Below are 24,533 nucleotides of genomic sequence, written 5' to 3'. Positions count from 1 at the left end.
ACGCACAGGCACACAAGCACACACATTGGCTAAATATGGCGGTAAATAAGATTGTGGACGCATTTAGATTGGGTACTAAACAGACAGAAATAACATTGCATGCGGTGGTGCAGAGGGATTTTTTTTTCATCTGATCAAAAAAGAAACAATTCCTTAAGTTTTTTGTTTTTTTAAAAAAAGATAACATGCATTTTTTAGCCTTTGCAACTAAATCAATAGTGCAGAATATTATGATTCAAAGAAAAAAATTGTATTAATTACAAAATGTACCAAATGATTCAGCGCGGATGCTGCTGTCCACCATATACACATTTCTTATGAGACTCAATGGGGGGGTAAAAAACAGCTAATTCACTAGAATAAACCGATGCTGTGTAAATAGCATGATGCGTCTGTCTGTCTGTCAGGCGCACACATGCGTCTTTACGCACGGCACTGAACGCCCACTCCGGTGATGTGCTGAGTCGGATTGGCTGCTAAAGATACCAACTCCCGTGTTCGCCCTGTGGTTGGCTGTGACTCTCTTTTGCCATTACGTTATGCTTACTCCACACACACAGGCAGCTGGAGAGAGGGAAGACGTAATGGTTTGATTCCCTGTGCACTTGCAATGGTCGTCGTTCTGACATTACTCGGCAATTTCCTCAAACGGGAGGTGCAATGAAGGTACGTGACTCCATCTGCAATCCGTGTAAGGATTCGGATGCAATTACGACGCCGATTTATTGTAATTTGCACGCGATTGCTGCACCTATATGAAGGGAATACCTCCATCCTAATGTCAATTAAATGTGTTTATGTGCACTTAGATATAATTGTATTAAGAGGCTTGCATTTTAACGCAGCAGTGAACTTGTCATCAGTGTGATATTTTATGTTTGTGGCGAGCGTACAAGCATGGAAATGCCTTTCCTGCATCTCCAGTCGTCCTGATAAACATTAGGTACAGTGTGTATAGCCTTTTTAATGAGCCTGCTTTGACCCCAGTGTGACAGTTCAGTGGACTAAAGCCGCTGCAGCGACGTCCATTCATCGTCAGGCTTTAATCCGCGCTAATGAGATAGAGACTGCGGCCAGTGAGTGAGTGAGAGAGTGCGGGGATGTTTGGGAGACATCTCGGTGAAGAGAGAGGAGGATCACCCCTCAGGTCCGAGCTGTGTCAGGCTGTGGATGAGGTTCACTGGAGTCTCCTGTGTGTGTGTTTGTGTTTGTGCGTGTGCATGTGTGTGTGTGCGCGCTGTTGCACAAGCAGGCTGCAGCACAGGGAGGAAAGGATGCTGTCTGGACTGATCATAATGAAGATGATGGCGATGATGTCATTGGTGCTCTGGTGGCGGCAGGTTTTGTGGTGACAGTCGTGGTGAAAGGTGAGGTGGAGGCAGGACTGCCAGATGCAACCATCATCATCATCAGTAGTGCTGTGCATACACACACTGTTGGATGATACTGATAATTAATCACCTGTTATTGCAGTTATTCTGTTGGTGATTGGATGCTTTCCTATTTGAAGCTGCCTCCACGCATCACATGACTTTATTTAAAGGTGAATGTCCTCATTTTGAAAATAGAAACCTCTCTTACTGCTAGAGGTGAAAGTACATGTACTCAAACACAGCTTTGAAGTACTTGAGGATTTATTCAGTGAGACTTTTTACCCCCACCAGAGTGAAATACTGTCATTTGTATGCCACTACAGAGGGTTCCCCAAGTGCCAGCTGCAAGCTAAATGGCCGGCTGCTCGGCTGTGGATGGTCGGGCACTTTTATATCTAAATGTCACAAAACTTCTGGAGTGATGAGAGGAGACAACCTCACAAGACGTTAATCTGTGTGAGACATTCTGGTGTTTGATTTTGTTCAAATTAGTGACTTTCACCAAATCCTCTTTTCAAATGTAGACCTCATGTTTGGAATAATGCTCTTCCATTTAGGTTTTAATTGAGCATTAGACATTTAAGAAAAATATATTCTGTTATTTAGTATTCTTGCTTTCACAAACACATATTTAAGGTTTGTAGCGTTGCAATGACTAGTTGATTCATCGAATAGTCAAACGACAGAAAATGAATCAGTGACTATTTTGAAAAAACAAATAATCTTTTTATTTATTCCAAACATTTACTGGTTTTGCCACACAGGATTTTCGACAGTTGATAAGATGAGCCAATTGAGGACGTCACAATGGGCTACAAGAATTTATGACATTTTTCACTATTTTACAGACAAATCAAGTCCTAAAGGTTTGCATCACCCCCTAAACAAAAAAAAAGGGTAGAAAAATGTCCTTCAGCTGGTTGCTACTCCTCTACACTGCATAAAAAAATCAAATATTCCTACAGTTTACTTTTAATTAGAGGGTTTCACAAGTAAAATCTACAAGGAGTTTGTAAAATATTAGGCAGTGTCAGAGAATAAACAGGCTAGCGGTCTTTAGAGTCACCGTTTTATAGGTTAAGGCTGCGATCTGCTGCTCAAACACAACACAAAGTCGCTTCTCTCACACACACAATGCAACAACAGTGTAACAGTGAATGGACCCATTCTTCATAATGAATAATTCACTTTTTTATACTTAAGTATATTAGATTTTCTGCCTCTTACTTCACCTTTTGAGTACAGTGGTGCTTACCTCTTAGTGAACAGTGCAGTTCATTTTCCTAAGGCACATGTTGTCTCTGTGTCCCATGAACAAAATGGATGTGATGTTTTATTGAGTAATCTGGTTTAAACAGAAAAGCAGCTTTTCTCCCTTTGTGGAACAAATGGTGTTAGCTGTATTGTGTACGGTCAGCATACAGTACACATACATACATTATGTGTTATCAACAAAGATAGATGTTTAACTTGCTTTATATTCCAAAATGCATGCTCGGTACGTATAAACTTTTCATTTTTTGTGACATTCGAAATCCTCTTATCATTTAATTTTCCCAGCATATACTGTATGTCGTGGATGTAAATACTCACAAATCTCTGCTGAAATTATAAGATGAAACATTGATGTAGCGCATTGGATCATATTTTATTCCAAAGGAGGCTAAACTCACTTAGGGCTGAGTTCTTAAGTAGATAAAGAAGTCTAAAGCTATAAAGAGCAGCAGATTTCTGGTGGTGGTTGTAAAATAGTCCAGTCATGTTTTGATATTGCAGGACAATCTCCGCAGCAGTCGGTATCTGTTTGTATTGCTGCACCCAAAAATATTCCCCGGGATAAATCCTCCCCAAGTCCTCTGCCTTTAGAGCAAAGCGTGTAAATCTGCTATTTTGCCAGACACAAATCCTAACTTAGCTGGTAGCAGCTTGAGTTTTATGTGCATATATCTCCAGACTTCACTGGATTTGACATCGGCTTCAACCGACATCTCCGAATCGTGTACATCTATTTGAGTAATGTGTAATTTAAATGTAATGTTACATTCATATTTTTTAGACAAATGACGAAGGGCTGTATTAAATTTGTTTATTTTCTGTGGCAGTATTACTCTCCAGTCTAAACAGTCAGCCAGCTGAAATCACTTTTCACAGTGTGAGTGACATTTCCACTTGATGCCAGAGAAAAACAGGATAAGGATTCGACACAGAGAGAGAGGAAATGAAATGTGAGAGATACAGTGGATGATGGAGAGATAGTCTTTATAAAATGTACAGCAGCACATAGTTGTTTACACTTAATGCAATGTATATTTGCCATATAACTGCACCACTTTTTATTCCTCATAGGTGACCAAATTTGGGGGAGTCTTTTGTTCCCTTTTCTTGTAATCATTCAGTTCTTGACGTGTTACTTGTTATCTGGTATTTTTTGGAAATTCAAATGTTTTGGAAAAAAAACAACTAGGGTCTAGTGACATGAAGATATATGCCATGAGATTTTGGTATACAACTCTTAAAAATGTAGCTATTACCTTAATATCTTATTTAGAACATGATGGACAATATTGCAAATTAATGATTAAGCAGGTGTTTAATTCACTGGATCAAAAAACAGACATTCTTATTTGGTTATTTTATATATAAATTGTCTCTTATTTGAATTGAATTTCCAGAAAACATATTGTGTCACAATATGCTACACTGTACATTGCTATCATGACTTTAAATGTAAAATGACATTAACACATTAATGGTTAGGTTTTGAAATTGTGCTTAGCCTCACCATTTAGCCCGTGAAAGGCAAACGTTTCAGCAGTAAATGTACAGATGCATAAGACCCTGGGTGTGTTACCACCAATACCCATACTACCATACTATTTAGTACGCCAGAAAAAGACTTAGTATGTCTCAGTACATAGTATGTCAAATGCAGTATGCCAAAAATACCAAGATGTCCAACTACAACTGGTCTTATTTTGCAGTATGCAAACCAGAATGCTTTTCTGACTATTCTGACCCACAATCCTCTGCACAGCAGAAGATAACGTCACATCGGCAGAGCTGCCAAGAGCACAGACCAATGTCAGTGCACTGACAGTGCAATGACAGAAGTCACAATGACAGATAAAGTATTATGTCCCAATTGTATGCATATTGCATGCATACTGAATGCAACAGTACATACTTTGTAAGGGCAGTTGCAGTACGCACTAAAAGTAAAAAGTAGAAGTATGTGATTTGGAACGCAGCACCTGACAAACATGAAACATTCAGGTCACTTGGTTTATCAAAGGAGGTTAAAATGCTCCTTTCTTGGTGTCAGGCTCGTTTCACTTCTAGTCGAACACATCAGTCTCTACATGACCCATTTAGGCTCTATCTAGAGTCCTGTCCTATATGGCTACATGTGTCGATGCCTGTCTGTGCGGTTTTTGACATTTGATCCTCAAAAGCTAATATTATGAGGTCAGATCACTGCCTCCACATTGCTGATTTTCCTCCCATGTGAGTTTATCTATTTAAATCTGTGCCACAGTTACTTTTTTACTTTTTGCTCCCTCTAAGTGGGTTTATATTTGTTTGTTTGTGTGCGCATTGGGACTTTAATGTTTGCTCATCATATTTGACAATGAAGATTCAGCAGCAGTGTGAGAAATATCTCACTTACTGGGTCCAGACTTGACACTCAAAGCATCCAAAGGTAATTGAAATGACAAAAATACATGATAACAACACAGTATTCCCAGAGGTATAGCTTAAGTGTATTTAAAATGGAAATGATACAACAAAAAAACAATGCCGCACTTGTTTGTTTGGGACTCCCTGCCCGCAGAGCTTACAGTGTGCTAATTGAAGTGACAGAGGGAACTCGTGCTGCTGGCTCCGAGCCAGATAAGACTGATTTCATGGCCACACCGCCACAGCAGCTCCTCAACCGAGGAATGCAGTAAATATTCCTTTTTCGTGATTTGAATCTCGTATAGTATGAGGAAGGCTGCATCTAACCTGGGAGACTTTTTTTTTTTTTTTTTACCAGATGAACATCAGGTCAAGTTGATGCCACAGGCAAATAATTCAAGTTGGTATGCATCATGACTTTATTGTGCACATAAAGCTAGAGGAGTATATCTTGATAAAGAGAGCTGCTTGTGTCTCAACTCAGGACAATAAAAACAGAAATTCACAAAATATTATGGCTGACATTCAACATTTAAAGCATCCAACTTCTCAAATTTGAGGATTTGCTGCTTTTTTCTGATTTATATCACTGTAAATTGAATCTATTCGTGTTTTGGGGAGTTTATTGAACAAAACAAGTTTTTGTGGATTTTGTGGATTAAAGGATGATTTAGTTAATTGAAAAAAATAATCAACAGATTTAAAATCAATAATAAAATTAGTTGCAACCTTGCAAAATATAAACTAAAGCATCAAATGTTCCTAGTTTAGTGGTAGGTAGACCTGCAGGGGCAGACCTTCCACTTTCTCACTGTGACTCCACATATAGTGCCTTGTTCCTAAGATTACATAACGAATCCCTAAGCAGATGGGTGAGGTCAGATCACAGGGTGTTTGTGACAAGTCGGAGCAGAGCGCTGCCTTAACAGGAGACGTGGCAGGACCCTGTGAATTCCATTGTTTTGTGCACAGAGCCGGGAAGCACAGAGGGCTTACATTATGCTCATGTCAGCTATTGATTCTGCAGGCTGGGGAACAGAAGAAGAAGAACAGAAGACATATTCTCTCCTCCCTGTCCTCCCCCTCCCTCCTCCTCTCATCAGTATGCTCCAAGGAGCCGTGGCTCCCATCACGCCATCTTTGCTCCCTGTCTCTGGCCCTCGTCTTGTGGTCAGCAAACATATCTGACTGATTCTTTCTGTGTGGGCACTTGGTTGAACTTTACTGGCTGGTGTACTAACTTGAGCTAGTTTTGCGTGTTTCCTCCCCGGAAGCAACATAGCGTCCACCGCTTTCCTTTTGACCCTCAAGAAATATTTATTGTGTGGCTGAGACTCTTCACACATCCTCCCCTCCTATGTGGATCATTTGTTTATCAAATATACAAAATAATGCAGCAACTGAGAAATTTAACCCACAGCTCTCTTTGGAGAACGTCATTAATAGGAGCTTTTAGAGTCTACTTCTGTCTAATTATCTCTAACCTCAAAGACTCCTAAAGAGCACTCTCAATAATGTGCTGCCCGGTATCTCTCTCCCTCCTCCTCCTCTCTTTCCCATTCACTCTCTGTCTCATTTTTCTCTCAAAGGGGAATCTACTTAAGCCCTTTTTGGCATGGTGAAGCATATGATAGAGTGGGAATCAATTATTTTTTCTTGCCAACACAAAGAAGGAGAGGAAAAACGTAAATACATACAGGAAATGGGGGGTGGTCATTGAATGGTTTGATAAGTGTGGAAATGGTGTGAATCATACGCTGTGGTCTTCACAGTCACCAGATCTCAGCCCAATTTAACATCTGCGGGAGATGTGTGGTAGACGTATTAGTCACGTTTGGTCATGGTAGTCACTTCTGAACTACTAGATATCTGTTCCAAGGAGCATTGAAGTTGTTCTTGACTCAATACTAAAAACCTGGGTTTTTCTTTAACTTGTCACCCATCTGTATATCAAAATGGTTTGAATAACACTGAGTGGCAGCAAAATAATAAATGTTCTCACATTGCACAGCTATTTTATGTTGGAATACCTTTAAAAGAAGAATTAATTGAACCGTTAAACACTACAGCATGTTTTTAAATCTCATTAAACTCTTTATTCTATTCTTTATTTTAAGGTCTAGTAGTTTGTGGAGTCCTGAAGTTTCCAAAGGCACCACATATGTCAGACAGATTTGCATAAAATGATGCACATTTTATGGATTTTTGCAGCCATAAAAACTGTCCTGGGTCGTGGGCTTGAATATTTCACTCAGAGTAAACATCATATAGCTTTAATGAATGGACGATGTTGTGAGATAGCGTGGACTACGATCATTTTTCCAACTTTAATGCAACTTAAAATAGAAGAAGGGGAAATGTCTGTCAAGGGGAAAACTGACAAATAATGTATGAAATGTAGTAAAGTAACATTTTAATCCTGAAACAATGCCTCATATTCATGATGAAGACATTTATGTGTCTGTCATTGATGATGGCAGAGAAAAGATTTAATATGTCTGTAAAGGTTTTGTGTGTCTGTCTGTGTGCTCCGTAGGCAGGGGCGTCGTCCATGTGGGCATCATGCTGTGGGTTGCTGAACGAGGTGATGGGCACGGGCACGGTGCGGGCGCAGCAGCCGGGGTTCGGAGCAGGGGCGGGGCCCTTCCGCTTCGCCCCCAGCGCTGGGTACTCCACCTACCCCCCCACCAGCTCAGGGAGCGCCGGTCAGCTGTGCAAGGCCTGCGGACTGGCCTTCTCTGTCTTCAGACGCAAGGTAAACAAGAGTTTTTTCAGTGTAAGTGATAATAGCTGGTGGTATGCTGAGTTGGTGGCTAGAGACAGATTTTTCTAAATTTGGAAGAAAGGCAGGTAATATCAAAAGACAGTGTGTTCTGCATGTTTTTGTCTATTAAATGCAAATCTTGTACCACACTACTGACCACTTTCTAAAGCAAACTGTATGTTTTAACTGACTACTGACCCTAACCCTAACCCAAGCTGCTTGGTTTCATTCACTGTCAGTACTGTATGAAGATCAATGTACGAGACTAGAAACTTGCTTGAGTAATCCTTCACAGTCAACATTCAGTCAGCTTTTGTCAGAATTATGTAATCATTGCGTGCAGTGAGAGCAGGGACTCTTCCTTCATGGTGCATTCGAGGGAACACTGACATCCATAATTACTGGGTCATTCCCAGAGGAGAGATGTTTTTGATGCAAAATCTTTGATATAATATCGATTTGGCTGGATATTTTTTCAATGTGAACCAAATTGGCATGATCCCTTTCATGACTTCAAGGTTTCAAGGTTTTATCATTTTTCTTCCAAGGTCATATCGGTATAGTTCATGAATGAGATTCTTTATAGCAGCCAACTCTAAAATCTTTGATCTCGGAGTGTTATTGATGTCATAAATAAGGAGAGTCATGACTGGAATATCATATGATAGTCATTATTATTTATTTAATCTTTATATACAGGTTTTTATACAGGTCAGGTTGGCTGAATGTACGTGCAATTTTATAGCAACAGCCTGTTAAAAATTAATAGAAATACAGGAACAGACAGCCATTAAGGGAAAAGCTTGACATTTTGTAAAGATGCTTATTCGTTTTCTTGTGAGAGTTACATGAGATGATCGATACCACACTGTCAGTCTGTGCAGTAAGTACGTTGGTTAGCTTAGCTTAGCATAAAGGCTGGAAACAGGGAGGAACAGCTTGCCTGGCTCTGCCTGAAGGCAACAAAATCCACTGTACTATGTACAGTATATTGTAACTTATATAGGCAGTAGGGTGTTCACTGTGATGGATAAACAGTATCTGAAGCAAATTTAAAGTCTCCACATCCTGATTCTCATGATATGCTGAAATAAATGAAAGCTTATGTCTGCCAAGGAGGTATAAAGTTAACCTAAAAACTTTATTTTATCGTTTTGGAGTGGTCTGCAGCATTGTAAATTTGACTAAACTTGTATGTTATAAAAATACTAAAGCACTAGCATGGTACTTTAAGAACATGCACCATATCTTTTAACTCTGGCATTTCCAGGATCCCGCACAGCTGAACATGTCAGAGTTTAATGGCAGAGTGTATCTGTCTGGCAGTGAAACACTGATGAAAAGGCTGCAGTGCCCGGCTTCCTCTCTGCTCGCCGCATCAGACAGCTCTATCGTCATCCACACACCACTTGCCTTTTTGACAGCGGGTTGCCTCCCTGGATGCACATATTTGTGTGTCAGCGTGATATTTTCATAGTACGAAAAAAGACGCGCCAGGGGATTAACAACAAATGATTGAGGGAAAGTATCTGTTGCACTGGAAATGCGTTTCTGGTTAACCTAGAGCATACTTGTGCACAATTGATAAGAAAATGTTTACAACCATGGCCGACCTCCTTTCCTGCCCATTTGAAGTGTCAATCTACTTGGCTGCTCTGTATCAGGAGACAGTGTTAAGCCTGTAAAATGTCAGACATCACCAGGAGCTACTTATTATTATTTCTCCTTTTTTTTTTTACTCTTTCCAAGAAAATGACTGAGCACACAGGTTATGAGCCACGGTTTCAGATGGAACTTTGTATTGCTGGTTTATAAGGTTTCTGGTTTCAGGAAAAACATAATAAACAACAGTGCCATATTCTATTTAGGACTAGATCATACAATCCCTTGTTTGCTTGCACATACCTAAAGACCTTGCTGTTATGGGCAGAACAATGACGCCCAATGGGTTTTTCAAGTGGGTGCCCTCCTTAATCAGCGTTTCACTGATGAGTCCACTACATCTCCAGATGGTTCAGCCTGGCGTCCCAGGCTCACCCCCTTGACGTCATCTTGTTCTTGATGTTATTTAGGAGCCCAGGTGTTTCTCCTCTTAATCCAGAGCCGCTGGCTTGCCCTTTCAGCAGCACTGGAGATTGCTTTGATGGCTTGACATTGGGCCTGGCCCCGGATTCCCATGTCCTTAAGCAGCCTGGTAGTTGACATGCCTACAAAGCCTCTGCAGCCAACTTCCACTAGGCGAACCTTAGCTTTCCAGCCATGTTGTTCTGCATTGGCTGCCAGCTCAGCGTACTTAAGCCTCTTACGTTCATAGGCCTCACCCACAGCATCCTCTCAGGGCACTATAAGCTCTATGATGTAGACAGTGCAAAGTGAGGTGGACCAAAGCACGAGGTCCAGTCTGAGGTTGGTCGTGGCGATCTCAGATGGGAAGCAGAGCCTCTGTTCCAGGTCCACCAGTAACTTCCAGTCCTGTGCCGCTCCCAGCTGCCCAGCCACTGGTTTTGAAGTACAGGCCTTGGGTTGCTTTGCACCTTCATGGACAAACTCTCTTGTAGATGCAGGATGGGAAGACAGAGGAGGCAGGACATTGATGGTTGTCCATCTGCTCTCCAGCGTAGCTGCTAGACATTTCAGTACCTGGTGCCTGAGGGGGCACATAGGGTCTTCGCTGTACCATTCATTGAGGTTCTTGGGAGATGGCAGGACATCGTACGTGGCTTGTATAATGAAACTGATTCGAAATGCCACCATGTCCCACAACTCCTGTTGAACTTTCTCCTGTCAACTCCCTCCCATCTCACCCACTGCCCTTGCTTAGCTTGAGAAACAGCCTTTGCGCGCCCTGCTTCCTGCTCTTGCTCGCGCACCTCCTGGACCACCAGACCTCATTGCTAAGATGGAGTTGCCTTGTACCAGTTTGCTATCTCCAAGGCCAAGGCCTCCTCTCCCTTGTTGCACGTGGCCATCAATGTTTCTGTGTTTGAAAGCTGGCTCTGCCTGCTGCATAGCTGCTGATGGGTTACCAGGGTGGGAGCAGTTTGGGCTACACATGGGTCACAGGATTCTGTTAGCATCATCTCCAGCCTTACTTTGGGACACTTGTACTCCTCTGAAAGACTAGAGACGGGAAGTTCCAGGATGCCTTTTCCATAGAGCCCTTTGAGACCTAGCCACTTTCTGGCAAATGAGCTGATCATCCTCTCCAACTTGTTGACATTTGAGACTAGGGCCTCATAGATGGTCAATGGCCACATCAGCCGGGGTAGGAGACCAAATAGAAAGCACTAGCTTCAACCTGCCAAGGAGCAAGGGCATGTCAAAACTCTCAAGGCCACTGCTGGTGTCCACCAGCAGCCAGCTGATCCACTTGGTCTATGTCCTTGAGGGTTGCATCGTATCAGTGTCCCAGGCTTTTGGGATACAGTATTATTGAAATCAGTGTCACAATATTAATATTTTCCTGATCTATCTATTATTAAAATGTCCAGCGATTATTGTTGTTATCAGTCTGTCTTTTATGTTTTCAGTTAATCAATAACATAAAATGTCAGAATACAGTGAAAAATGTCCATCACAATATCCCAAGGTGAAATCCTCAAATTGCTTGTTTTGTCTGACTAGCAGTCCACAACCCAAAAACATTAAATTTACAATTATATAAAACAGAGAAAAGCAACAAATCCTCACATTTGAGAGGCTGGAACATGCAAATCTTTGGCATTTTCAGAATCAGAATCAGCTTTATTGTCCAAGTATGTTTAAAAATACAAGGAATTTGACTCTTGTTTCTAGTGGTTCTCACTGTGCTTACACACAACAATGTTCAGGAGATACACATGAACATACAGCCAAAACAAGGACAACAAAGCTGAACAGAGACACGTAAACATAAACATATGACTATTATGTACAAGCAATAGGTTAAAAAATATAGATATATACATATAGAACCCACAGATTGACTTTTTGCATCATAGATTAATTTTTCAAATTAATTTTCTGACAATCAACTAGGCTATTCAATAAATCAACTAATTGTTTCAGCATTCAATATGTCACTAAATGGCAAAAAATGTTGTTCAGCACGATCAACTTGGTTCCACTGTTGTATTATACTGTATCACATATATAAAACAAACTCCAGTGACTCTTTTTGATAGTTTTTAATTACAGTGTGCTTAGAATCATTCATTTTAAACAAAATAGTTTAGTAAAATGACACAATAAGATTAAGTTACAATTTCACTCCAAATTAATAAATGATAATATTGAACTATTTTCCAGCCCTAATCAACGATATGCTACAAGTAAACTGAAGTGCTGATGGATCATTCTGGTGCAAATGAAAACTCTGTTAACTCTGCAAAACTCTGTTACTGTCATTAGTTCAAACAGCAGCTGCAATGAGTTCCATCATCTGGGTCATTTTTCAGAGCTCATAGTAGATAAATCCCTTTCAGTAGATGGTTAAGTTATTCATCAAAAGTGACGTGGAGGGTAACCAGTTTAATATGCTAACAGAAGTCTGACATCCGGGCCGATTTAGAAATGATGAAAAATACAGTTTATTAAATGATGATGTGGAAAATGGAATTACTCTGAGGACAAGTTTGGTTGCCTCAGTCAGACGAAAAAGAATAGTTGATCACACGACTGTCTGAATCTCCTCTCCCCCAACAGCACATCTGCTGTGATTGTAAGAAGAGTTTCTGCGCCCTTTGCTCGGTACTCCAGGAGAACCTGCGCTGCTGCACAACTTGCCACCTGCTGCGCGGCACGGCCTTCCAGAGGCCTCAGCTCATGCAGCTCCGAGTGAAAGACCTGCGCCAGTATCTGCTGCTGCGCAACATCCCCACCGACACATGCAGGGAGAAAGAGGACCTGGTGGACCTGGTTCTCTGTCATCAGGGGACGAGGGAGACTCAGAGACCAGTGGTGGAGGAGGATGAGGAGGAAGAGGAAGAAGAAGAGGATACGCATGAGGAGGAGGAGGAAGATGAAGGGGGAGATGATACAGACAGTCTCCACTCGCTTCCACACTCGCACGCTGCCTCGCCCCCCTCTGCCACGCGCTCCACCTCTGAACAGTCGGTCCTCTCCGCCTCTCAGGGAGACGTCCTCAGCCCAAGTGACAGCTCAGGGACCACCAGCCAGGTTTGGCAGCTTGTACACACAGTTGATGTTCAGTGTGTGTCTGCATGCAGAGCTAACACTGTGCAACCACACACACAAACATACATTCACTAATTTACATACACCATACTTTCACACACATCTGTCCTCATTCTATCTAACATGATTAATTTCAAAGGTGAAATCGACTTATTTACAAGTGTCAGTGTGACTGTTTAAAGTCATGAGATTACGTCTTTCTTTCAACTCGCAGACAAACAAATGCTCTCTCATGAATTCCTTTTTAGATGTCAGTTTCATTCACTGTATTTCATCTTGTATTCTTTCCTTATTCTGTCTTCTGTGGGGGGTTTTTGTCTCGTCGTGCTTCGTTCTGAATGAAGTGTTACGCATGCAAATTTACTACATTTCAGTGTATGTTTTTTTTCTCTCCATTGACATTGAAAAAGCTCAGCATTACATCGCTGGTCCAATGTCCATGTGACAGCTGGAAACAGCTGCATTTGCTGTGTGCGTGTGTGTGTGTGTGTGTGTTGGTGTGTGTGTGTTGGTGTGTGTGTGTGTGTGCTCTCAGACCAGCCAGCAACACAGCTTAAGCCCTTTGCCTTTTTTAGGTCTGTTACATAGGCTGAGTCTGTTATGTAACAGGCACACAGGTTGAGAACTCCCCACAGCGTCACAGCTGCAGCCAAACAACAGAAACAACTACACCCCCCCCCCCCCCCTCTCATCTCTCTATTATAATCTCTCAGTATGATTTTTCCTCCTCTTTTGCCTTTGAAATTCTTGGAGGGTTACTGATGTAAAATAGGTCATGAAGTATAAATGGTATTTTTGAACTACCTATAGTAAACATGTGAATGGACACTGAAAAAAAGCAAATATTGTTATCTAGACACATCAGAGGTAGAGATATTTGCAGTTTTGCTTTATTGAAATAAGCAAGATTGATGAGATTTTTGGATAAATAACAATCATCCAAACAATATATAGTATTACTTTCTTGAATTGCCACCTTTGCAGTGTATAGCAACATACCATTATAATACCATTAAAAGTATGAATACTAAAGATATCTGCAAAGGATGTTATGGTTTACATCCGGTTTGTTTTTGTTTTTGAGCAGGATTTCTCAAAAATGTGCCAACAGATTTTAATGATCTTTGGTAGAAAGTCAGTCTATGCATCAATGATCAAGTGATTAGTTTTTGGTGTGAATCCAGCAGTGTCTGATAGCATTTCTTTTTATGCATATTTTCTCATTATTTGTTGCAATGAAAGGAGTCTGGCACATATAACCCATGACTGTCTATCACCATGTGTCTTAATGCAGATGAAACACTTTTTAGCATTTTCTAATATTCAAATAAAAATCAAAAAATTGCAGCTTGTGCAGCCTCGACAGAAAAACACACTCTCTGAGTGCTTTCTAGTACTTTCACATGTTTGGAATTAAACGGTTGACTGAAATCTAACATCAAGTCAAAAGAAACTTTTGTGCTCTGGAGAGGTTTGGCACTTTGCGCGTGTGTCAGGGCTGCTGCCCATGTTTTTGTCTCTGAGGAATCTAGTCTGAGCAAAAGCATGATGTCTTGGCGAGAGCAGGCATCTAGCACCGCAACGCTGACGGATACATTATTAACACATCTTCGTTCAGGGAAGAAGGTTGTGTGAGGAAGCCTGACCAGAGTGGGTAGGAAGGTTGTAGGAGGCAGAGTCAAACTAGTTGAATGAGTAAAAAATGGTTTATTCTGTCCAGGGTAACAAAAAACAAGTGTCTCAAAAAAAGAAATTAATACAAATAAATCAAATTTGACTGGCTAAACTCAAACTAAGTCATGATCATATGCACACAGCTACTCTGCCATCCTCTAATTTCTACTTTCCTAAACCAAGATTTCTCCCCTTAAATAGGCCCCCCGATCTACTAGACACAACCACGTTTCTTGCAGGGGTGTCCTTTCCCCTTATACCAACAACTGGCATATAACAATGCTACGTAAAGGTCAACATTGTTTACAACAAATCACATTATCCACAACATAATTTTTATTACAAGCCAAAATAAATACAAATCGTATAGATACTAAACCAAACATTTAGCTAAGTAAAATCAATCCCCCCATACTTGGTCTAATCCACAACATCACTGGTGATGTCAGTGTGAGTTTAAAAGCAGGAAGTCATTGGATGACTCCTCTTTTGTCTCCTGGAAAGCTTGGTTGGTATGGTAAGAAAAACAAGCTAATCTATAACTCAAGAAACTCAGGACTTAATTTAATAAACAATAATTGAACTTAAACACTTGATTGAACCATAAACACAAATGTAAGAATGCTAAACAAAACAAAACCCAGGATAATATGTGAAAGCAATGCTACATATACTGACTAAACAGACAAATGGCAAGTATGGAAAGAAACAGAAAGCGTAATGGGGACAAAGTGGTGTGGTTTCACCCACTGTGCCACACAGTGGTCTGCTGAAAATGTGCTGAAGCAGACAAAGACAGAAACAGACGGCAGGAGAGAGAGAGTTTTTTTTACTTTAATGGCACAGAAACAGACTCCAGCATGATATCACACAGTTATAGCTTATTCCAGCCCTTCACAAGCTCTCTTTCGTCGAGCAGATAAAAGAATAAAGAGATGATATCTTGTGTTCAAAGCACATAAATGGCCAAGAATACAGAGCTCTAAACTCACACCAAACGGCGTCTGAACTACTCTGTAGCTCCATTTATTCTCCTTTCATCCTGCGTATTACTGACCTCCACCTTCAAAAGAGAATAATCACCCGCTGAGTTGAGAGCAGCTGCAACGAACCGAGTCGATGTTTAAACATCTCTATTCTTTCATTAGACATCCAAGCAGCTGCACGTAGAATTTAAACATATTACAGTAACAATGTTGATAGTTATATGGAGCTTAGAAGAAATTATCACTGTAATCAGGCACAGTACATCTTTTGATAGTGTTGAGGAATGTAGATTAACAGATCTAAAAAAGGACCAGGATGTACTTTGATTAGCATTTATCTCTACACAAATTCAGTCATGCTGAATAGAAGGTCATCATCCTGTGACATGAGACAAACTGATATGTGTTAATTTAGTGTGTTTCTTATCAGTTCTTTTGATACTATGATTTAAAGGTTATATTATTACTCGCCATTTGACTTTGACATTGTTGCTGATGAGATGTGTGCATACTGTTTAAATAGCGGAGGCGGAGTGAAATTTTGAGTGAAATGCTGTAATGAGAGTTTAAACTAACTTCAGTGTGTTGATTTCTCACACAGGAGCATGAGGATACTCCAACAGCGTCCCTCTTGAACCTGGCGCCCGCTGAAAATATCATAGACGTACGACACTTCTTTTTTTTGCACACACACATTACTGAACAAGTCTTTATACTAGAAGTACAAAGGTTCTTGTAGTTTAATGAGGCTTTCAGGAAAAGCCAGTCATGCCTCTGATTTACCGACCGCATCTCTATTTCCTGTGTGGATTGTAGGTCAGTCCGGCGACACAGAGGAGGATCAGGGCCTCGCTGTCTGATCTGGACAATGAAGAGGCGATAGAGAACCTCTCCGTCCGACAGCTGAAAGAGATTCTCGCCAAGAACTTTGTCAATTACTCTGGCTGCTGCGAGAAGTGGGAGCTGCTGGAGCGAGTGCATCGACTCTACAGAGAGAACGAGCAGAACAGGAAATCCAGTGGGCACTTTTGATTTTACTTTTTGCATTTAAATTTCATATTTTAATGTAATGTATGACAAAAATGCTTTTTTTTCTCTCTTTTTCTTTTAGTGGAAAATGTGAGCATAACTGCAGGTAATTATTGTTGTTTATTATATTTCTCAGGTTTCAAACATTACATAGAGTTTTAATGCTTTTCTAATATTAACACATTACATTTACATGCAAGTGCAGTTCCAGCATTGTAGCTCCAGCTAGGGATGCAAATTTTTAAGCAATTTCTTTAACGGATAGTTGGCCACTTTAACAATCAATTATCAGTTAATCATTACTCAGATCCTTTACTTGAGTAAAAGTAGTGCATTATCAGTTAAACTATTAACGGCAATTAACCAATTATCAATTAATCATTGACATTCCTAGCTCCAATCTGTTATGTGATTTTTAAAAAAAATCTGTTTTAATTTTAACATTGTTTTACATAAAGGGCAAATTCACTGTTTCCTACACTAATAGATTTTCTTTATCGCTGCCCATTCTTATCTATAAAGTGGTTGCATATCCTCCACCTCTCTGCAACAGTGGAGTTGGAGGTAAGATGATTTTGTAAAAAGCCACTTCACAGCACCCTTTCCATCGCTCCTTAAACACATATCATACATTGCACCCATCCAAAGGCATGCCAGAGCCATTTTCTGTCCACTCAATCCCTTACATCATTCTGTATATTATCACATTATGATCACTTGAGTCATTAAATCCTGCCTGATTCAGTGTCTCCACATTCTGTCATTCGTATTTCTCCTCTAGTTTGCATCATCTCATTTTATTCCGAAGGACGGCCTCTCATCCTGTCATTAATGTGGTCTCTAAGAGCTTTTACCTCTTGATGAACCATCATATTACTTTAGTGGCAGCATGTCTCCATCAGGTGTAATTACACTGTCAAATTTCCTACAGGCTCTCTTGTTGACATAAAGGGCTTGAGGATCATATTAGCACACTTTAATAGCTGGTACAGCAGACAGGCTGCTGCTCTATTGGCTTTCCCCGTTGCACGTGATGTGAGCAGCGTGAGTCAAATGTAGTCAGCAATCAGACATTTAGCTCCGGATTTGTGACACATAATTTGCTTTTTGTGATCTTATTCAATAACGTTTACTTGAAATAGAAGTAACAGATCAGTTATTGAGAATGTTTAACTTAGTTGGAAATATTAACTCAACTATTAACTTTTAACAAAGCAATTTTCTGGAGCTTTCGACCATATCACATGATCAGCAGATGAAGTTTTCACAGTTGTAGATTTAAAATTTCAATTTCTGAGCACTTGGCTTAAAACCAGGGTTCAGTTTAATGCTGTTATCACTAATTGATTGCAGATTGAAAGTATTTGTTTTGTGGGTTACAGTGTATTTCAACTTCTAATCGGTGCCTGTCAGTTTTGCTGCTTTATTTTTATGTGACATTAAATGGCACAGTCCCACCTTACATATGTAGTATCTGAAACTACAGTGACTAATTTGTTGGTTTATTGTTTGGCTTTTTTTCTGACAAGTACTTTAGTAGAATTAAACTGAGAATCTGCTATAGCAAAGCAGTTCTGCAGGACTGAGAGTTTCATAGGTACAGGCAATGCTGATAAAACATTTTGTCCAAAAGGCTTGGACTTTAAAGGATAAGTCTGGCAATTTTCTATATTTCTGTTATTGTAAACACATGTCATGTGCAGAGCCAAACCAGCAATTCATCCTACTCACAAGTATTGTGTGTGTATCCAAAGCCTCATTTATCTTACTCCTCTGTTGCCTTTGTTTGGGAAACGGCTCCAAAGACTGATAAGAACAATCATGTTTTCAGTCTCGGGAGGGTAATTGCATGTAAGGAACACGCCAGCTGGTTGTGCAACATTTCACAACCTCTCGATTTTGTACTATCTTGCACATAAATAACTTTAATATAAAGTCAAGAGGTTCTGATATGTAGCACAACAACCCAAGTGAAGCTTTGTAAACAGAACCGTGCTCCCACATGTTGCTCAGGGATGTCTGCTGTACAAGGAACTACTCTCCGGAGACTGAAAACGTGATTGCTGTCTTTGGAGCAGTTTCTAAACAAACTAACATGACTGTAATCTTCAGGGTGAAGGAACATGTCACCCAGTGCAGCGGTGTGGCTCACTGACCTGTTTTTAATAGTTTTTGGACAATAACAAAGGTCTACAGCACAGAGAAATATCATATATCAGGCTTTGGATACACAGACAATACTGTTATGTAGGATCAGATCATTGTTGGTTTGTCTCTGCACATGATATTTGTTCACAATAAGAAAAATATTGAAAATTGCCTAAATTAACCTTTTAATGGCAGCTATAACCTGCTGGAGAGTAGGGATTATAGACGAGAGGATATACTGCTCATGACCACTGTAGTGAATCATGTGATCTTCATCATTCTCAGACTGCAGTAGTTTAAGTTTGGTGCTGATGTACAACATCTGACTCCATAGAGTTTGTGAATGAGCCTACAGAGAACTATTGTAACTGAGAATAACTTTTCATATTTCCTCCCACAGATGGTGTAAAAGCTCAGTTGGCTGCTGATGAAAACCTGTGTCGCATCTGCATGGACGCCATCATCGACTGCGTGCTGCTGGAGTGTGGGCACATGGTAACCTGCACCAAATGTGGGAAGAGGATGAGCGAATGCCCCATCTGCAGGCAGTACGTAGTGCGGGCCGTGCACGTCTTCAAGTCTTAAAACTCTGCGTGCGTGCACCTGGCCCGAGCCCTGAATTTATCACTGAGGATGAACTGCGGTGCATGACGTCTCAGAGGGTCTAACGCTGCAGCGAGCGTGAGCAACTTCCCGGTCTTTAAAACCAGACTGTTGTCTCTGGCCTACCACGGTTTGTCCCCCTCCCACTCTAACTAACTCATGTTCCAGCCCCTCCTCCCCCTGGTGGACCGTCATCAGCTGCACCGGGACACTCACTCGTTCTCTCTTTGGTCTGTTACACACACAGCAGAACCCCCTGCCGTCACTTCCTACTCTACATTCTCTGTTGTTTTTCAGTTTAGAGGTCAGATTTTACTTGCGGGAGACGAGCGGAGGTGGTCCCACGGATACTTGAAGTGGATCGGGTTGTTATGTGAGATGAGGAGAAGCAGTTTGGTGAAAATTATAAGATCCCAGGGTTAGAGTCGATATGGTTTACACAGTCATGCCACATGACACCGTGTGATCTCCCTCAGTGTTCTTTAGGATGTGCAATATCAGAAAAAAAAGAGACTTACATGTGTTTTTAGAAAATGTCTAATATTCATTAATCCGAACACCGCACGCACAGAGTCATCTCGTCTCACGCAGGAGGGTGTAAGGTGCCAAACGTCATGCCTTCAGTCAATATTTGGTTAAGATTTCACAGTATATGCATCTCATAACCAGCAAGCTTGGTGTGATAGTTAACTCTATTTTTCTCAAATGAACATTAGGAAATAAAGTGTGTACGTGTACGCCTTTTTAACACTTAAGTGTGTGAAGGATGTGATTGTTTTGCCATTTCCTCATCTGAAATGAAGTGCACAGATGTGATTCCTGCTGTCTGTTGAAGACGGTGAACCGCTGCTTGGTTACTCCACGTGCTGCACTTAACATACCTGTTACATGTGTTGAGCGTGAAAGTTCATTCTCGACTTTGGACAACAGTAGTTTGACCAAAAAGAAAAAAAAAAACCCTAAATATGGAGCTTTTTTCTGGAGCTTTCACCCACATTTCACAGCCTTTATCAGCGGATGTTTGTTCAGTTGTCATGGACATGATTCACCTGACATCACGTGGTTGTGTATGACAGGGAGATTTGAACCGCTGGTGGTGTCGAATGTGAGAATGACCATGAGATGTGGCTGAAAGCTCTGGAAAAAGCTAATACTGTAAGTGGACCTTGAGTTAAGACTACTTTTGTGAAGCTAAAATGTTTTAAAGATTTCTTCCTCTTTAATTTTAAATAACTTCCACCAAGCAATACCATTTGTGTTGTCCGTTAATGTCGAATCTTAGGTAGGTAACAGGTGCTACTTCCTCTGTTCTGAGTTTCACATCAGCGTACCTTTCGTCATGTTGTCAAGGCGTCCTTCCAAATATTCATATACGCAGTGAGACATAGAGGAAGCCTGGTTTACTTTAACCTGTTATGCAAATGAAACACCTTCTTGTTTTCTTCTTGTCATGAGATCCAGTTTACTCAGATGTCACTAAAATATCTGTGTACAGTATGCCTGTGGTATGTTTTAAAAAAAAAAAAAGCTGATGTTACTGTAAGTGAATCGCATAGATAGCTTTTATTGTTGTTTACTGATAAGTTATTAAATGTATATTTTTCCATTTACTTGGGAGACATAATTTAAAATTCTAATCAAGAGGTTTAAAAATGAAAATATACCGTTTTTTCAGAATGTATTTCTGCTGGTTTTTTTGGTCAGATGAGTTCCTCAGCCCTCTGATCGTGTCACTCATTCACCATTAAAGATGCGTCATGGTCCTGCTTTCTAGCACTGTTGTCGTCGTCTGCTTCAGATCCCAAACTGACAGACACTACGCACTGTAACCGACGTTGTGACTCTGTAAGCCTGTTTGTTGATGCTGCTGTTTCTCAAAGATGTCATTCACGGGCAGCTACAGAATTATCAGAGTAGGAGGGGTTATCGTGAGCACTCATAATCCTGGATCTTTATATTTTGGGAATGTTGAACCTTTTTATTTTGGTAAAACAAGAGAAAATGATTTATTAGATTCAATAAAATGCAGTACTACAAACCAGAAAGTAAAACCCTGCTCTTCCTTTTTGTAATTGATGATTAGATTTAGTTTTAGCCAACACAGCGACTGAAATGTGCTTTATTTTCACTCATAAATTAAATCAAATCTAACAACAATATTCCAGTATGACCCTACTGTATAATCATGTTTCTTATTTACATATCAAACTCTTTGTATAAAAACGCCAAAGGATCAAACTCTCACACACAGCTCAGTATTTAAAATGAATTTAATATCTCAAAGGTTGACTTAACTTTTCCTAGAGGCTTTACATGTACATTATGTACAGATAGAACATTTACAGTCATGTACTAAAATATTTCATGGAGACATGGTCATTTAATAAAAACAAACAAATAAAATGTAAACCCTCCACTGAATTGTATCAACAATAAACCTTTTAAAGATTTTTAAAGACTTTTAAAAAAGTTTTGTTTTTAAAAATCAAGAAAAATGCAAACCTATCAAACCATTTAACTGTCGAGTCAGTTTTTTTTAGACAATTACCAATAGCAAAATTTGCAATTTCTGAATGCCTTAACGGTTGTAAGAACAATACTTAAGAAAACGTCAGTTACTAATGCCTTAGATTGCAATGTCCTTTATCTTCAAGAGTTTTAACTCAGAAGTCATAAAAATTTAACTTTTCAGAAACAATTTTAAAGAAAACAACCAGTGTTCATAAGTGTTTAGTTCAATGGAATCTCTGAAGAGTAAAAAATAAACAAAATCCAGTTTTTACGAATCACAAATCTTTCAGGAAAGATGTTTTCTGCTGATTCTTCAAATGGCACAGGGTAAATGACATGGAAATATAGTATAAGGCCTATGAGCCTTTTTCTTTTATACTGTATAAAAGAAAACACTGTGTATTTGACCTTAAGGTTTCTCAAACTTGTGGTCGGGACCCAAAGTCTGGAAATGGACACAGATTTACTGGACTGATTTACTGATATTGGCTTGATGTGTTTTAGTTCAAAATAGAAAAAAAATGAATAAAATGTAGCAATAAAATAATTCACCATGATATAAAAACATTCTTTTCTAATTTCTGGGGTCATGAGAGTTTTAGAAAAAAGGGCCACACATGAAAAAAAATGTTGAGAAATCATTTGTTTCATTCAACCTCTTTGGAGAAAGAAAACTTTCTTATCTAAAGAACATTTTACCCTGGACTTTGTTGATTCTTTATCTCTTGCATGATTCTTTTTTTTTTTTTTTTTTAAATTTACTACATGTGGAGTTCAGCTAATGACAGGAGTGAACAAATGATTATATTGTTTAACAGTTACTAAATCTATTGACTGTGGTGTAAACAGATTTTTTTGCTGCATGCAGAGCTAAAACGCTTCCTTTCACAAAGCACAGATACTACTAAAAAGTGATGGAGACTGACAGACACCTTTTGTATGCAGGTATGTCTTAATATAACCCAGTAACCACTGCAGAAGCTGTTAGTCCGGAACATTTTAGTGATGAAAAAATATGCTTTATACACTGTACACTGTATAGTGTATGTGTGAATACATTCATGTATTCATTTTAGCTGTATCAGTGCAAATAACTTGAGATATCTAATATCTCGCCCAAAGGGACATAGCAACATTGTATGTAGTCTAAAGGAAAACAAAATGTACAGTACCTTTGTCCGATCAGAAACAGAGCACTGACACATATAATAAAACATAAAAAACACCCACACAAACACAAGCTACCATCCTACAGTTGGCAACAAATCATTAGACCTTTGCCTCTTGAGAATAAAGAGCTTAACATTAATGCTGATTTATTATCAATTTCAATAGTATGATACTGTACACTGGTGCATTCAATGCTGCACATAAATGTATGAAACACTTTCTGATACAAAAATATTACTCTATAATGCAATAAAGCTTGCATTGGAACAAAAAATAGTCTATGAACACCGAAAGATAATCATGGTACAATACATAAACAGTCAATATAAAGAAATAAATAACTTATAAACAGGTGCAAAGATTTCAGAAAAACAACAGCAACAACAAAAAGACATTTTTGCAATATTGCCTTCACGAGACAATGTCCATTTTCCATTTTTACATTCTGGCTTAGCAGCGCAGCTTCCCTTTACATCACCTTTTACGGAAACACACACTGCCCTTGTGTCTGTTCATTGGTCCGCAGATGTTTATGAAACACGGCGCCGCTCTCCACAAGCATGCAGTCATCTGCTGCCTCCGTGTGGACAGTAGTTTTACCACTTGTGAATGTCACACAGTCCTCCCATGTTTTTTCTTCCTAGCTGATCTTCTGCAGCAGTTTCTCCTCTATCAGTTCAAACTGCACACTGACAGACATTTCTGCAACGAACTGGTCGCATCCCTCCTTGGTCACCTGTTTGCAGTAGCGCAGGTCGATGTGACATATGCTTCCGCAGCGTTTGAAATAGGTCAGCGACTGGTCTGTGACCCTGTTGCAGACTGCAGGGGAGAAATTGGATAAGAAGAAGAAGAACAGATGATGTGCAGCAGGTCACCTGTAGTGACATGAGCTATGACAAACATGGATTAATCAACCCTTTAGGATATTCTGGGACGTGAAATCGAAAGGCCTTATTATGTTGAGCGGCATTTTGGGATATATGTGAAGACTGCCAACATGTATTTACCTTTAAGCTGTTTTCATAAAAGCTCTTTCATTCACTGCTTTTAACATTTAATGGCATTCCAGAAAGACATCAAGTCTAGGATCTGATTACTTTAGACACTTGTGCACTTTGAAAAAAAAAATGGTAAAATCAAAGTTTTTGTAATTTTATACTTCTGATACAACAGTAGGAAAGAACCATATGTATAGTTTTACATGTTTTAACTGATTAATACTAACAGGATAATACAATTTCACCTACATGAACCTACTTTCTCACATCAAAGTTGTTTAGATTAGTTTCCTTCCAGATAAATTTTGGTTTCAGGTTTCAAATCACTCATTGCTAGAAACTGTTTTAACATATGACAATGATATAACTCTTGCAAAAGGTGACTAATATATGCAAAAACACTGGTGTGATCCTTTTCCTT

General features: G+C 39.7%; 2 protein-coding genes across 5 annotated transcripts in view; one reads left to right on the top strand and one right to left on the bottom strand.

Moving 5' to 3' along the window:
- Positions 1-523: 523 nt before the first annotated feature.
- Positions 524-21,203, top strand: rnf34b (ring finger protein 34b). Of its 2 annotated transcripts, XM_044333988.1 has the most exons (8): positions 524-666; positions 7,588-7,806; positions 12,499-12,972; positions 16,252-16,314; positions 16,467-16,668; positions 16,762-16,785; positions 17,202-17,243; positions 19,228-21,203. In XM_044333988.1, exons 1-8 carry the CDS (start codon positions 661-663, stop codon positions 19,410-19,412), a joined length of 1,215 nt encoding a protein of 404 aa, XP_044189923.1. In that variant the 5' UTR covers positions 524-660; the 3' UTR covers positions 19,413-21,203. The 2 variants fall into 2 exon arrangements, with proteins under 2 accessions (XP_044189923.1, XP_044189924.1); XM_044333989.1 differs by lacking the exon at positions 17,202-17,243 and having other exon boundaries at positions 525-666.
- A 1,463-nt stretch (positions 21,204-22,666) lies between these two features.
- Positions 22,667-24,533, bottom strand: part of LOC122968621 (lysine-specific demethylase 2B) — a 24,965-nt gene continuing 23,098 nt past the window's right edge. For all 3 annotated transcript variants that reach the window (XM_044333985.1, XM_044333986.1, XM_044333987.1), the window contains exon 21: positions 22,667-23,933. In XM_044333985.1, the coding sequence (XP_044189920.1) occupies positions 23,752-23,933 (182 nt within the window). In that variant the 3' untranslated portion in view covers positions 22,667-23,751. The remainder of the gene's footprint in view (positions 23,934-24,533) is intronic.

The sequence above is a fragment of the Thunnus albacares genome, chromosome 18, assembly GCF_914725855.1.
Source record: "Thunnus albacares chromosome 18, fThuAlb1.1, whole genome shotgun sequence".
Lineage (NCBI taxonomy): Eukaryota > Metazoa > Chordata > Actinopteri > Scombriformes > Scombridae > Thunnus > Thunnus albacares.
The sequence above is the reverse complement of the archived record's forward strand: the minus strand, read 5'-3'. Positions and strand labels throughout refer to the sequence as shown.

What these genes read in the sequence shown, in the direction of transcription:
- rnf34b (XM_044333988.1), top strand. An exon ending in GCTCAGGGACCACCAGCCAG is followed by an intron (nt 12,973 to 16,251) that starts GTTTGGCAGCTT and finishes TTTCTCACACAG; the next exon opens with GAGCATGAGGATACTCCAAC. An exon ending in CTGCAACAGTGGAGTTGGAG is followed by an intron (nt 17,244 to 19,227) that starts GTAAGATGATTT and finishes TTCCTCCCACAG; the next exon opens with ATGGTGTAAAAGCTCAGTTG.